This window comes from Manis pentadactyla, chromosome 11, assembly GCF_030020395.1.
Source record: "Manis pentadactyla isolate mManPen7 chromosome 11, mManPen7.hap1, whole genome shotgun sequence".
NCBI classification, from domain to species: domain Eukaryota; kingdom Metazoa; phylum Chordata; class Mammalia; order Pholidota; family Manidae; genus Manis; species Manis pentadactyla.
The window spans coordinates 97,372,898-97,389,285 of NC_080029.1; the positions used below are offsets into that span (position 1 = coordinate 97,372,898).

Genomic DNA, 16,388 nt, shown 5'->3' on the forward strand with positions numbered 1-16,388 from the left:
TTCAGAGAAAATAAAAGGGCAAATACAGCCCCCTTATAACCTAAGGTGTCACCTGGAAGATTTCAGTAACAAGTAAAAGAAAATTTAGCTCATAGTGACTTAAATAATGGAAATTATTGTCAAACATAACTAAAAAATCCAAGTATATTTAGGCCTCCAGGCAGGGCTTCCTCCAGAAAGCTAATTCTGTAACCAAAGACCAGTTCTCTTCCATTCTTCCTATCTACCTTTCATTATGAAATCATCAAAGTTGATTTCACTCAAAAACAAGAGGATTGCCAATGGCAGCCAGGCCTATATATGTGCTCATTTATGTTCTGTGAGAGAGAACCTTTGTCTCTTCCCCAGTCACTGAACTCAGGTCATGGGCTCCACTCAGGCTGCACCAGCCTAAGCCACCGAGCCACTCACTGTGGTCCACAGAATGCTACGTGACTACTAGTTGGGCTTCCCTGGGTTATGTGCCCACCTGGCCAATCAGTCTGGCAGAAGGAATAGAACTGTGCTGATAGCCGATGCAGGAGATGGAGTCATTCCCACCCAAACTACAATGAGGAAGCACAGATGCCAGGGAGACAACCAGCAGCCTCACCCCACCTTGCATTTCTTAGGAACCTTTATTTGGACTGGGCTCTCTAATGAGTACCTGGGCCAAAATGCAAAGAAAACTTACCCTGATCAAAATAAGTACATGTGGAGCTTAAACAGAGAGCCTCTCAATTGCTTACCTCAGTCTGAGGCTGTGTGAAATGAACGCCTGGCTTTCACAGAGCACAGTACACTTTTCAGAGCCCTCTCACCCAAATCCTTACAGCGACCATCACACCAATCCTCGTGCCAGCGCAGAGCGGCCGTCAGTACCTCTCTGACAGGCAGGGTTGTCCAGGGTGAGGACAGGGGAAGAGCTGGAGCAGGCCCAGGCTCCTCTGCAAGGCCAGTGCCTTTCCATGGCACTGATGGCTTCCCGGGGCCTCTGCAGGCTCAGCACTGTTGAAAGGAATAGCAAGGAAAAACCTTGTGTAGTTGAAAGAATAATGGGGCCTGTCAGTCTTATTCCTTCCCTGCTGTCGTCTACCATTCTAAATAAGTCAAAGTGTCAGAAATCTACTGCACTAAGTATCTCTTCAATCCCTTAACAAAAGCACTCTGGTAAGGACATCCCACTCCTTTGAAATCTCTGTACTTTGATCTGCAAATCCTAAATCAGACTCACTGATGAGATCATTGAACTCATCACTTCGTATTTTATTTTCTTAGCTTAATGGCACATCAATTACAATTTTCCCTCATTCCAAAGTTACTAAATTATAAATAAGCTACATTATATAAAACCAAAGAAATTTGCTCATATGTGAGAGCAGCTTATAGTAGCACCCTGGAGATGACTCCTGTAAATTAGAAGCTTTGCTTTGTACTATTGTTTTTAAAATGGATCTTATGAGATTCTTATGAAAGGCAAGAATAGGATTTTCTAGCAATTTTTATAAATGTTCCACAGCTGGGAGATACTTCTCCTAGTTTTCTACTCTCTGATTTCTTTTTCGCTGCTCTAAAATGGCCTGAGACTTCTAGATATTAAATATTATTGATTTTTGTGCTTTCCCCTAACATGGCCCTGAACAATACCACTGGAAAATCTCAGGCAGCAGCAGACACCAGAAGGATAAAGGTGGCATTATTTGTAGCAAACATCCAAATTGTTCTCTAACCCTTAAGTTTGTGGGAGCCCTGGCATTCTTCACCTGCCCACCACCTCCTGCTGGGAGTGGGAGATGCCTGGTGGGCTGAAGGTAAGGGCAGTCTGTCCAACTCCCAAAGAGCCTAGTTCATCTCCTACATTAATTTGTGATGTCTCCCATTGAGTCTGTACAGCAAGCAGATGGAAACTGTGTGTTTGACTATGCTATGTAGAAAATGTATTTGCAGAATAATTACCATCCCTGTGTTTGGTGTGTTTATATTAAGGACCTAATACCTAGCTGGCTAACAAGACCTCAGACATGTTAAGGCCTCTCCTTGGGGAGGGAGGCAGTACTATAACCATGGTTTTACTCACAGCAAGTCCCCTGCAAGGATAACCCTTAAAAGATTTGCATGACATTCAGCTCTGATTCTGAGGCCAGCAGAGAGAGTCCTACCTGGAGTATCTGTGAAATAATGAGTTAGTTTCCCACTGTGAAGCCTCCTTTAAACTCCAATTTCAGCTGGAAGGTCTTTGAAGAGATGATTGAACCATATCGTCTCCATGAAAGCCGCAAAGATTTAACAACTGCTGAGAAATTAAAGAGAGAAACCCCGTGGAAAATTACAGATGCAGAACTGGAAGCAGTCAAGGAAAAGGTAAGGACTTGTCTTCCTTAATTTTTACTTTGCTGTCTAAGTGACTGGAAAAGAAAACATTGGTTGATTTAAAGACCAAGAAGTAATGTATTTTATCTGTTACAGAATTTCATTATTCAAGATCCAGGATTTCTGCCTTTTTCAAGGGCTTTTCAATCCTATTACTGGATGTGAGGATTTGGGAAATAATTTCCATTTTTAAATAAAAGATCAATTCTTTGTTTAAAAGATTATTGATATATATTGTGAAGTCTCCCTTCAAATTTAATTTTAGAAACCCATCAACCTAAAATAACTTGTCAATATGTGTGCAACATCGATAAAGGCAATTGATTTGCAATTTAACACAATAACCAAGAATTTTGACCTGACGAAGATAGCTATGAAAACTAACAAAAGGGTCTGAGATGATATGTAATTGGAACAATTAGTATGAAAGTTGGGATTGGGCACATGATGCAGGGTGCAGGGTAATATAAAATGGTGAGCTTTTTGAGAGAACCCATCAGACGGCAGTTACTCCACCTGGCCTGAACTGAACAACGGTGTGATAGTGAAGGGAATGAAAAGTGCAGGAACCCAAGGAATAGGTAGAATAATTGACATTTGAGCTGGCTGAAACATTCAAGGAAAAGGAACACATGAATCTCTCAAGTACAAAATTTAAATAAACTACATTAGGAGCTGAGCTTGGAACAAATTAGAGCAAGAGATACAGCCCTTCAAATTTAGTGGAAAAAATATTGAGCTAAGAATCACAAACCCTGTGCGTAATAAACTGCTCAGTTCTAATGAAGACTTCTCCTATCAATGAGCAAATTGCACATCTGAGTCTTGGTTTCTGAACTTGTGAAATACAATAACAAATATTACTGTGTTACTGCAGGATAGGTAATGTAGCTATTTTTCTGAGTGTGTGTTTTGGTGACTTTGTATTTGAAATCTGCTCCCTGTGCTGATAGAATACTCAAAAGAGTTTAAAGGAAGATAGACTTGGATATAATGTTCTTGGGATATCAAATTAGTATCAAGATTAGGTTAATTTTATTCACCCACCAACCTGTTCCCAGAACTGGCCATTCTCAACTCCTTTTTACTGTCATCCATGTCTTTTGCTTGCTTGTTTTCTGCCCTGGAATATAAAAGCCACTATAGCTCAAGGACAACCTGGTTTTATTCTTTACATTTATAAGATTTCTCATGAGTTTTAAAAAGCACTGTTACTTTCCAAACCTGAATGAAATAATTGTAGTTATTTTGAAAGTGAGGTTTTTCTACTTATCCATAAGACAAGGTAAGACAATTCTCATTTATTTGAGTGAGAACTGCCCTCAACAAAATGTGAATGTTGTCCACAGAGTTACCGCCAAGTCCGACTGAACGAACTCTTACAGGAGCACTCCAGAGCTGCTAACCTCATTGTCCTGTGAGTATCACTGCAGACATCTGAGAATGTTACAGAGAAATCTTTGGTAAATGGCTTAATCCGCTTAAAAGGTCATGACACTTCAAAAAAGTTTGGAACATTTTAGATTTTGGACAGTGAAGGAAAATAAGTGCTACACCGAGACCCTGGCAACTGGCCCATGGGCTTTAGAGGACCCCATGAGGACTTCCCATCAGGCCTGAGGGGCCAGGGTTCATGCCTGTCTGCAGCCCCAGCTCCCTTCTGGCCGTGCTGCAGGAACCAGCCCTGAACTCCCTGCTGAAGTAGCCCAAGTCAGCCACCAAGGCCCCTGGGGTGGAGTCCACGGTATGCTCAGGAGGCCCCTTGCCATGTTGGAAGAGGCCCGAGGGGGAGAAAAAGACAGTGTGGTTTTGGTTCCCCATTTCCACTCCTTGCCCTCCCCTCAACAGATGTTAGGGATTGTAGCAGCTGAAAATGTGAATGCTTAAAGACCAATGACAAAACATGCAAACCCATTCTTTCACATTTACACCTCATGAACTGACTCCTGTGTATGAAGATAAGTATGTCTTCAAGCAACATCTGCACTGGAGGACTATCCATCTAAGACGCGGAGCAGAGCCCTGAATTGGGTGGAAGGGTTCAAACAGCTATTTTCTGATATTTCTCCCAAAAATAAGAGCTTTAAGCTATTGGAAAAATCATTTCTGTCAAGAAGAGGGAGAGGTATTGGTTGATCAAATTTTCTACTTAAAGAGGAATGAAAATTTATAGTCATGTTTTGTCTCTGCAATGCCTACACCTATTTTTCTGGTTTATAGATATTTGTATTATCTGAGAAATATATCAGTTTATTATCTATATTAAAAATAATTTCAGTGTTTTCATTTTTGGTGGCAGGGGTATAAAAGTTTCAGGCTACTGGTTATTAAATAGCTCAGATGACGACTTGAGATATTTCTGCTTCTAATAATTGTCACTTTTGTTCTTTATTTTTCTCCCATACTGTCAGAAGCCTTCCAGTGGCAAGAAAAGGATCTATATCCGATTGGCTGTACATGGCGTGGTTGGAAATCCTCACGAAGAACCTCCCTCCTGTCTTACTAGTTAGAGGAAACCACAAAAATGTCCTGACGTTTTACTCTTAAAACATAAAAGATTAGAACACATCTTAATGTGTGAATAATTAAGAAACATGTTCCAGTACTGTCTGTTATAAACCTAGTCTATGGATATGCAAACCTCTGGAGACTATTTTAGAGGTTTCCACATAAACTGTATCATTATTTTTTATTAGTAGGAGCTTTTTTTTTCCCCATCAGCTTAAGGGGGTGTCAGAGCCAGTGCTACTCCTAGAAAAACATCTTTGTCATGGGGTGCTGTCGATAAACAAGAAAATTAAGCAAACCCATGCTGACTTATGCTCATCACAACCAACTTGATTATAAGCTTCTTCAGCTAACAATCTTATGTTTGCTTCAAGGCCCCCAAACAGGCCTCAGTCCCACAGCAGGTTCTTATTAAATGCTTATTGACAGGCTGGTATTGTAAACATGGGTGGTTACCAAAGGAAAAGACCAACTGGGCAGGATATGTGATTATGCTTGGCCTTCTGAGAGGCTTAGACCTACAAAGAAGATCTGAAAATCAATAACTGGACACTTTAAGAAGTACTTGACTCTACAAAATGTTTAAAGCAGTTACTTAAATAAGGTTATTTAAGTGATCTGAGTGATCATTGATAACATATGGCTTCAATTTGCTGCTTACTGAAAAGTATATTAGCTGGATTAGAAGGTAATATATATTCCAATTAAATGAAACATGTTCTACTCTTAATATATAAACTTTAAGTATTTTCCTTACTAAATATTTGGAAATTTCCATCCCAGCATTTCTTTGCCAATTTTTTCTAATTAAGTGGTTAGCATAGGTGAAATCTTCATAGATGTCTAATTGAAAACCATACCACAGATTATCAAACCATTATAGATATATCCTGAATCATGTATGCAGTTACTTTGTGTAATGAGTGTATGGATTTAAAAGAATAATTAAAATATGAAGTGAAGAAACTTGAAAAATTTAGAATATACAAGATTGATTTATTTTTTCATTTTTTGTTATTCCTACAATGCTTAATCACATTGAAAAACCAAAAAGAATTTTTTTCTTGAATGGAGGACTTGATTTTTTTTTTCCTCATGTTTTGACTGTTCTGATAAAGTATAAGGGAAACAATGAGCCTGAAATAAAAGCACTCAAATTCATCTGCTTTGGCCGACATCATGTTTTTACTTTTCAGTTGCTAAGATCACAGTGTAATGATGTATCAGACGTGAGGCCTGAAAACTTCAGTCAGTTGCTGTGTCTGGAGGTTGTCTGAAACTGGAAATCCAAGATTAGGTCTTCCAAGCCCAGACTTAGCTAAAAAAAAAATAACCAGGGAGGAAAAGAGAAACAGCAATTTTTAAGCAAAGGCGATCTGTATTCCTAACCAGGGGCCACGTGATTTAACTCAGGCCTGGATTAAGTGCCCTCTCTTGAGCCCCATGTACCTGAAATCCAGATGACTAGACGAAGTCCTGGTGACCAGGGGAAGGACCACCCAGCTTTACTGGGTCTGACATTTCTCTGAAACACCTGAGAGAGTCTCTGAGAAAGGTGACAAGTAATATGACTACTGTTTACAGAGAAGTCTGGCTCTTGTTTCTTTGAGCAGCTGTTGCAGGTTAGGTTCCTTGAAAAACAGGCTCTGAGAGTGTAGTGTGGAGCATGTTTACTAAGGAGTGCCCTTGGGATCAACAGCTGTGGCAAGGAGAGAGGAGTGAGGTGGAGGAAAAGATGCAGACCCAGGGACAGCCTCAGACAACCCACATGCAGCCCTGGGGTCAGAAAGTTCCTCGGAGTAGTCCCAAGCAGCACTGAGAGGGCCAGGCTCCTGCCCTGATCCATCCCTGGATGTGGGCTGCCGAGAAGGGGGTGTGAACTTGGGCGAGGCGGCTCTCTGCAGCTGAGCATCCCTGAAGGGCCTGAGAGCTGACTTCTGTTACCGACAGACTCCCAGCTGCGGGGTCAGTAAGTCCTTCATTAAACTGGGCCTGGGGTGGGACATCACCTTGCCAGTCACAGGGGCCATATAAAGTGGTTGTTAAAAAAGCAACAATAACAACAAAAAACAGACTGGCCTGAATTCAAATCTTGGTCTCGTCACTTATTAATGGTCTGACCTTAAACTGGTGACTTAGTTTTCTGAGGGCTACTGGCAAGAGACTGACTGAAGTGATGTCCCTTAGGGTCCAGGTTAACAAAGGAGGACATGGGAAGAGAGAAAAAGGGTGGAGGCAGTAAAGGACTGGCGATTGTGAGGTCCAGAGCAGCTGCTATGGAAATAGGTTGGGGTAACAGAAAATGGAAAGGATAGGGGCTGTGGTCAGATCCCAGGGGTTTTGTAGCCCTCGGTGTCCCGCCCTCACCCTCTGCTTCACCCAGCCCTACTAACCTAGCCACTTGTCATCTCCATGCTACACTCAGTGTTCTGAGCAACTAGGAGAAAGTTGCACAATCATGTGTCCAATTTTCTCTGTCCCTTCGCTTTAAGTTTCTCATCAGCATCCTCACCCTTTTCTTGCAATGACTTTTCAAAATCTTCATCATTTTTCAGTTGACTCTGCCACCATCCCTACAACATATCTATGTACATGTTAATATAAACCTTTCCTATGTAAGTAGGACCATGCTGGGGACATGAGCTTATAAATTCTTATATTCAATTATAGAAAACTTCCAATGGAAGCTTTCAAAAAAGATTGTAGATTTAGGGGGACTAATGAATTAGAATCTCTGGGAGAGGAACTATGATCTTCAAGGCCTTGGAATGGCTGCTCTAGGTTCTATTAGCCATGACACAACTGCCAGCACAAATCTTTATTTCCAATCCAGATCTCCCCTGAGTCTCAGGTGCATATATTCAATCACTGATTTTCATGGTGTTTCTCTGTAAATACTGCAGACACCCTAAATGAAGGATGACCACACTATTGATTAAAACATGATCAAAAACCCCAAACACACAATTGACATAAGAGGCATCTAATTCTCCTTCTCTATGATCTCTCAGATCCCCCCTAAAATGACCGAAGAAACATAAAAATTGGAAAGAGCTGCATCACAGTAGGAAAATTGTAAAGGATGCCATCCATATGATAACATTAAAAAAATACAATCAAGCTATAGTTTACTTGGGACAAGATTGAAGGAAGCTATTAAAGGTCAGCTTGCACCAATGCATCTAAGGAAAAAATTATGTTGCAGGAAATCATTGCAGGAGACCTGGGAGAATTCCATTAAGCCCACTGCCTGGTTTGCAGCTGGAGGTACCACAGAGAAGCACTGGGCAGGATCCCTTTTGCTGGGTACCGAGAGGATCCAGAAGGAGGTACCCAGAGAGGCCAAGTGGTGTTCATGGTAGACACTTGAAGGATTTCTGATGTTGAAAACAACAATCTCAGTCTCCCTTCTTTGTGCAGAAAAAGTGTTTTCAAAAAGAACGTAAAAGATTTCATATCATCTGTGACATCATTATTTTAGGCACTACTAAGGAAGAAATATTTCTGCCATTTAAACTATGAAATAATATTCTATCACTCAGCACTTTTGTTATATTGAGATATCTTTTTAAGGCTTATGTAGGTATAGAACTTTAAACCAGAGACCATTCTTGTGCATATAGAAAAAGGAAAATAGAAGTAAAATGCATTTGGTTTCACCTCAGAGTCCTACATTTCTATTCAACCTTTCCACTCAGACTTGATGTCTGTTTTTCTGCAAGACAGGACTTGGGTGCCACCCTGGGCACTAGTGATGCAGCTTTTTTTAAAAGGGAAAACTAATAGATACTTTCGTTAACAGCATTAATGATTCGGATAATTACAGGTCCAAGTAAGATTTTTTTTTAAGTAGCTTATATATGTCTTCTGATGGAATTAAAAACATCGTGTAAATCCCAATACAAAACAGGGCATAAAAACAGGGAAAAAATGAGCCTGAAGAAAAAGTCAGAAAAAAAATTATCATTAAAAGAGAATCATACAATAGAATAGATCACACATACAAGAAATAAACAGAAAATATAAATGTGTTTATTAACTCTCAAATTTAATAAAAAAATACAGAAAATCAAACTCTATCTGTTAGCACCATATTCTAAATTATATATCAAAAGCTAAAAGCAAAAGAATAAAATATAGAAATATTCAAATAAAAAGAATAGAGTTGGCAATATTATTCAAAGTTTAAGACTAAAAGAATTAGGGAAGACAGGGGAGTATCATTTTAGATTCATAAAATATATATAGTCACAATATAGCTGTAATAATAATGGAGCTTTATGTAAACAAATAGCATTGTATTGACATAAATAATGCAAGAGCTGTTGGAAACAGAAGGAGAGTGTCACAGAAAATAAATTTTCTTAGGAAACAGTTTCCCTATATTACCACCTTTGATATGTCAAGTATGGTAGAATTCAAACTACATTTTAAAAAATGGATTTAACAGGTACAACAGTGCTCACCTACAGAGACTACACTGTCTTTTAGAAATCTAAGAATGTTTGTAAAATAAATTATACATTAGATAACTCAGTAAATTCCAAAATATAGAAGTAGTAAACACAACATTTTTATCAATACAATAAAACTAACATTAATTACAAATATGTAAACAATAACATCAAAAACCTTACTCATTGGGAAAAGAAAATTCTTCTAAGCAACTGAAGTCAAAAAGGAAATAAATAATGCTATTTTAGAATAGCAAGAATGACATTGAGAGTTCCACATAACAAAATTTATTTCATGCTGATAAAGCAGGATTCAGAAGTAGATTTGTACCTATAAATGAATTCATTAATAAATTTAAAAAAATGAAAGTTAACATTCAACTCCTAAGTCAGAAACTGTGCAAAGCAACTACAGGAAAACATGAAGAAACTAAGAAAGAAAAGCAAGGAATTAAAATTAAAAGCTCAGCTTTTGGAGTCAGAGAGAGGAGTTGAGTCTTAGTTTCCCCACTTAATAGTGGAGGGATCATTACCTAGCTGCTTGAAGAATCCATTTTCTCATACGTAACATGAGGATTATTAAAAGAATCTACCCTTGAGGGTTATTGCAAAGAAATGAGGTTATGTATAGTCATAGCTGAGCACTTTATGGTAACTACTTAATGAAGTATTATACATTATTATTTTCAGAAAAGATAAAAACAGTATAGCTGATAAACTCAAGAGCTGGTGCTATTGCTTTAAAAAAGGAACATCAAAGGATAAAATATAAATACACAAACTGAACAAATGACCAAGTGACTATGGGTACGATTTTGAAGGAGAATGCTCTTTAGAACTCTAGTCTGGCAAATTTTTAAATTCTAATGAAATATAACAGTTTCTGGCAAAATATAATTACTAAAATTATCACAAGAAGAAATAGAATACCTGATAAAATCTAACACTACAGAATAAAACAGAAAGATTATCAAAGAATTAGCTCCAGAAAGGTATCAACCCAAAGGACTTTCTTTCTAGGTGATTTTTTTTTAAAACTTTCTGAGAAAAGATAATAAGATAATTACCCTTCTGTTTACCCTATGGCTGAAGAGAGCAAGATAAAACACTTTCTTTCCCTTTTTCAGTTATTCTGTGAAACTAGCATAAACTCAGTACCAAAACATGACAGACCACAGAAACTGGAAAGTAGAAATCATTTTCTTGTATGAATAAATATAGAAAAATTCAGAATAAAATACTAGAAACTCAATTTTAATTAGTATATTCAAACAATAATCTACCATAATCAGAAATACAGATATTTTAAGAATACAGATATATCTTATTAGGAAATTAGTTAGACTAATCACACGTAGTGAGCACTAGTTGCCATTTATTTATTCATAATTATTTGAATATTTATTTGTAACTACATAGAATACCTCTAGAAGAATGCACAAGAAACCAGTAAGGGTTGACTCTGGAGAGGAAAATAAGATGAATGAAGGTGAGAGAGAGAGAGAGATTTAATTTTTACTATATATGAATAACAGTTACTCAAAAATAATATTTGAAAAACTAAATCCACGAGTAAAACTGCTTGCCTGACAGGCTGTGTTTAGTTATTAACTCATGTTCAAAGGGACAGATATTATAAAGGTCATATGTAATAAATAATAAACAATAAAAAGTTTATAAAGCACTCAAAAATATAAGATATATCAGTTATATTCTGTTGCACTTATTTATAAAATAAGTTAACTAAAATTTTAATATAAAAAAAGTTGACCCCATGTCATACTCACTGATAAGTTTAGTTTTTCTAGTTTTTTCTTTTATAAACGTGAAATTTTTTTTTTTTTAACTTACGATTCTCTCCTGGGTGAAAAGGTGATAGAGAAACATTGGGTTGGATTTACCACTACAGCTGTGCATATTTCATTTGCGGAAGTTCAGGAATGGACAAGTATAATCTTAATAGATTCTGAGGTTTTATTTCCTGGGCTGAATAAACCTCAGAAGTGATATTATCCATAGCAGAATGGGGCAATTATAAAAGTGATTAAGTTTGTGCAAATCCAAGTACAGTATGCTCTTTTACCTTTTTAAACACAAACTCTAACTAGGATGCTGTATTAATCTTCTCTTGCTGCATAACAAACCACAGATGTCTCAGCATGAAACAATGTCCATTTATCATCCCACAGTTTCCATGGGTCAAGATTGCAGACAGAGCTCACAGGGGTTCTTTGCTCAGGGTTCACAACACTACAGTCAGGGCGTTGACCAGGACTGTGGTATCCTCTGAAACTCAGGATCCTCTTATATATTCATGTGGTTTTTGGCTAAATTAGTTTCCTTGCCTCTATAGAGCTGATGGTAGCTTGCTTCTTCCAGGCTAGCAGGAGAGAAAACCTCTTACCTTTAGACTCTCTTTGAAAGGGCTTGCCTGATTAAATCAGGCCCACCTGAGTCAATCACCCTTTTGATTAACTTAAAGTCAACTGATTAGGGACTTTAATTACATATTCAAAATTCCTTCACCTTTACCAAAGATATAAGATAACTTAATCATTGGAGCAGCATCCCATCATACTCACAGATCCTGCCCAAACTCAAGGGAAGAGATGACACAGGGTATGACCATGGAGGAGACATCTTGGCATTCTGCTGATCATAAATGCTATCTCACATTTCTGAAGATTATGTATCAGCTAATAAGGGATAAGTTAAAAATGGCCTGTGAAGTATTCAAATAAAAGCTTGCTATCTATGCACAGTAAATAATGCCTATTTTTCAGGAAATCTAGAACCAGAAAAATAAGTTGAAGCTGAAAAAAGGATCAGAGATCTTCTAGTGTGAAAGCAGACTTCTCAGGCAGAATATCTGTACACAATTCTGGTTATATGGCTTTTCAGTCAGTGTTTCCCAGCATGTTAAATGAGCAGTAAGTAGCAAAAAATGACAGCACGGATGATGTGGCAAAACATCAAAAGTGTTTTTAAAAGGTAATATAAACCTCAAAACATGGCAGTCTGAAGTCAGAAGTGTAGGAGGCACAGACTGCATTCCTCACTAGAGCCTGTGGACATCATCTCTTTGTGAGAGAACAGCCTAATGGCAGAGAAGTTCAATTTTGCTCCATCTTCTCTGGTTAAGAAAGCAAGAATATGTGCAGTTCATCCTCAGAAAAGCTCTCCTTCACATGGTTGACATCAAAAGACAGCTAAGCTTCAGTTATCTGGAAAATTAATTTATGTGGAATGACTGTGGGGAGGTAGAGTGTATGATGCTCTCGCAAAAGACTCAAAAGAGTGCATTTTCAAGTTGGGCAGTTCCAGATGAGAAATGCAGACGGAGATCTCGGAGGCTGTGACCAAGATCCAGCCTATGAATGTCATTGTTTCAGAAAAGGTGAAGCAATGACATCTGGAGCAAAGAGCCTTTGCTTTCTTTCTCAGCCTGTAAGATCTCTCTGCAGAGGGTCCTTTGGGGCCAAAGCTAAGCAGGTATCTTTTTAGAGAAAGATGTGGGTAACTGCCAGGCTGTGGACTCAGCTGCAGAGCCCTGGGGCCAAAGCACAGGCCTCTGTTCTGATGCAGTTTTTTCCCCAAAGCTGGTGGCTTTCCTAGTTCACCTGCCCTTTTGGATGCCCAAGAGATCAGGAAAAGGAGATTTCACATATGGACTTCCCTGTTATTATTTCCAAAGCAATTATGTACTTGGGTTTTTTAATTTTCCTGTTGTTCTCCCAACAGAGGAGTGGTAGAAATAGTCTCAGGGAAGGTGAGAAATTCAGATATAAGCAATAGCAGGTCTTGAAAGATGTTAAACTACTTTAGCCACCGATGCAACCAGCACATTGGAGAGAGATGATCGCCAGTTCTATGATTTCCTAATGCTTACACGTTCGTTTACAAAATAAATTCTATTTTTAAAAGTATTACTTGTGTACTTTGGACTTAATGTGTCCAAAACTGAGCTCTTGATCATCTTTCCCAAAGCTGCTCTTTTAGCACTCTTCCAAATCTCAATCAACAGCAACCCCATCCTTGCCATAAATCTTGGAGTCAACCTTCACTTGTCTACCTCACATCTAACCCAACAAATCCCACTGACTTCAGACTATACCCAGAATCTCACCACATCTCACCAACTCTGCTGCTACACTCCTGATCCAGGCACCATTATTTCTCACCTAGGTCACTGAGCGGCATCCTGAAGGGTCTTCCTGCGTGGGGCCTTGATTCTTTTGATCCTTTCCTGTCTGGCTCCAGCATAGCAGCCCAGAAAATCCTGTTAAGTGAATTGGAGCATGTTACTCCTCTTATCAAAATCTTCCAATGGCTTCCTATTTCATTCAGTGGAAAGCCACTGTCCTTACAAGCCTACAAGGCGCTACAGCTGTACCCCACCCCCCACTTCTGTGACCTCACTTCCTGCAATTGTACTGCCACCACCGTGACTCCATTCAGACCACCCTGGACTTCTTAAGTCCTGAATTTGCACCTCAGGACTTGCATGCTCACTGTGCCTTCTGCCTGGAATGCTCTGCCCCAAGATAGGGCTTCCTCTGAGTTTGGTTAAATCCCCCCTTTGCCCCCCACCTCCACACCCTACAGATATCATATTCTCACTGACACCTTCCTTGGCCACTGTCTGAAATCAGAAGCCTACATTCCACATCTCACTCTCCTGATTTACTCTTCTCCTTAACACTCAGAACTATTTATCTTAATCACTTCTATTTACTGTTATACTTATTTTTGTCTTGTTTTTGTAATAAAATGAATCATAAGAAATACATATTTGGTCGTTCACATGAACGAATATATATTTTCCAGGTATGTTTGGTCTTCCTCCACAGTTTCTGAAAACACTGCAGTCTTAAAGGTGAAACGGGTGTTTTTTCATGTTAATGAGAGACTTTTGGACCCCACCCAAGGGCAGGGGCTGGAGGCTGAATCAGCCAATGGCTAATAATTTAGTCAATTAAGACTATGCACTGAAGCCCTCACAAAAACCCCTGAGAAGAGCTTACTGCTGTCTGGAATCCTGCCTCTCTGAAGCAGAACACCTCCACGTGCCACCGAGCCAGGCTCCAAGCTGCATGAGGACAGAAGGTCCTTTATTTGGGACCTTGCCCTATGCATCTCTTCATCTGGCTGTTAACGGGTATCCTTTATGGTATCCTTTATTAAACTGGTATGGTAACTGTTTTTCTGAGTTCTGTGAGCTGCCCTAGCAAATTAGTCAAACCTAAGGAGAAGATTGTGGGAACCTCCAGTCTGTAGCCAGTAGGTCAGAAGTACAGGGAACTGCCTGGGGCTTGTGACCAGCGTCTGGAGTGGGGAGCGCAGGGCAGTCTTGTAGGATGGAGCCCTTAACCTGGGGAATCTGGTGCTGTCTCCTGGCAGATAGCATCAGAATTGAGTTGGGTACCTGGACGCCCTGCTGGTGTTTGAGAATTGCTTGGTATTCTGCATGGGAAGATCCCCCATCCCCCCCACACACTGGAATTGGGTCTGGGAACCGGAAAGGAGTTGTACTATTAATTACTGCAGTATAACACTATTGTTATATAGGAAGAAAACACAGTTCTGTTCCAAGGTCTAGACTCGTGCCTGACATGTGGGACACATTCCACAAATATTTGTTGGAAAGATGTTATTTTTATCCTCATTTATTTTACTACCTATGTGGTAATTACTAGACAGTTGTTGTGAGTTTATGGGCCACCTGGTGTTGGCTTCTCTTGTCAATTCCACAAAAATGTGCTGGCCCTCTAAGGATATAAAGACACATTGTTTGAAGTGCTTAAGATATAGTACAACCACGTTCCCTGCCCTCAAAAGTTTGTGGTTTAGATAGACAAGCAAACAAGTAGAGAAAATTATGGATCATGAAAAATACCCTGAAGGAAAAAAAGAGGAAGCTATAACGGAATAATGGAAAGGGCAGTGATTAGAGAGTGTGGTCAGTGAGGGCATCTATGAAAACATATTTCAGGATGAGAAGGTGCTGACAGTGTTGAACTTGACTTGAGCCCTAAGCTCCCAGAACACAGAGATGGTTAGGAGATCCCCCAACCTTTTGTTTTTTAAACAAATTCGCCACCTTTTTGTGTTGTAGAAAATGGCTAACTGCAATGAACCAACATTCCCCACATGGCTTAGAGGAGACTGACTCCTCTCTTTCTCATGACTGCCGTAAGACTTGTAGATGACTCCTATATTTTACCTGCAACAAGGCCAAAGCCAGACTGTTCCTCTTTTGCCTGAATCTGCTGAGAAGGTCACACACAAACCCTCTAATTCTGTTCTTTGTTTCATGGACGATTAGGTGAGATGAGAATAGTTTATATCCTTGAAGGCAGGTAGATACAGGAATAAACATTTCCTGTTTCACTGAAACATCTTTTTTTTTGAGAGGGCATCTCTCATATTTATTGATCAAATGGTGAAACATCTTTTGATTAAAAAACAATCCCAGCTGTAAATAACCCCACCTGTAACTTGTCCACTTCCCCTATAAGAAGGTAAAACCACCCTGTTGAGACACACTGTAGTAGGCTGAATAATGGCCCCTAAAAGACACCCAAGTCCTAATCCCTAGACTCTATGACTGTTATCTTACATGGAAAAAGGGCTTTTGCAGATTTGATTGAGGAGCTTGAGTCCAGGCAATTATCCTGATTATCTGGGTGGACCCTAAATATAATCACAAGTATCCATGTAAGGGAAGCAGAAGGAGACTTGACTACAGACAGAAGAGAAGGCAGCCATGAGGGAAGCAGAGATACAGTCAGATAGAAAATGCTACGCTGCTGGTTTTGAAGATAAAGGGACCATGAGCCAAGGAATTTAGCTCTAGATGTGGTAAAAAGCAAGGAAATGGATTCTGCCCTAGAACCCCCAGAAGCAGGACAACCTGCCAGTACCTTGATTTGTGCCACATAAGACTCATTTTGGATTTCTGGACTCCAAAACTATAAGAAAATTAATTTCTATTGTTTTAAGTCATTAATTTTATGGTAGTTTGTTATAGCAACCAGAGGAAACTAATACATACTAATCTTCAGCTCCAGGGTGCTT

General features: G+C 39.2%; 1 protein-coding gene across 5 annotated transcripts in view; it reads left to right on the plus strand.

Moving 5' to 3' along the window:
* Positions 1–6,018, plus strand: part of SLC12A1 (solute carrier family 12 member 1) — a 78,813-nt gene extending 72,795 nt beyond the window's left edge. For all 5 annotated transcript variants that reach the window (XM_036924500.2, XM_036924504.2, XM_036924502.2 and 2 more), the window contains 3 exons: positions 2,205–2,340; positions 3,699–3,766; positions 4,761–6,018. In XM_036924500.2, coding sequence (XP_036780395.2) covers positions 2,205–2,340; positions 3,699–3,766; positions 4,761–4,896 — 340 coding nt within the window. In that variant the 3' untranslated portion in view covers positions 4,897–6,018. The remainder of the gene's footprint in view (positions 1–2,204; positions 2,341–3,698; positions 3,767–4,760) is intronic.
* Positions 6,019–16,388: the final 10,370 nt, after the last annotated feature.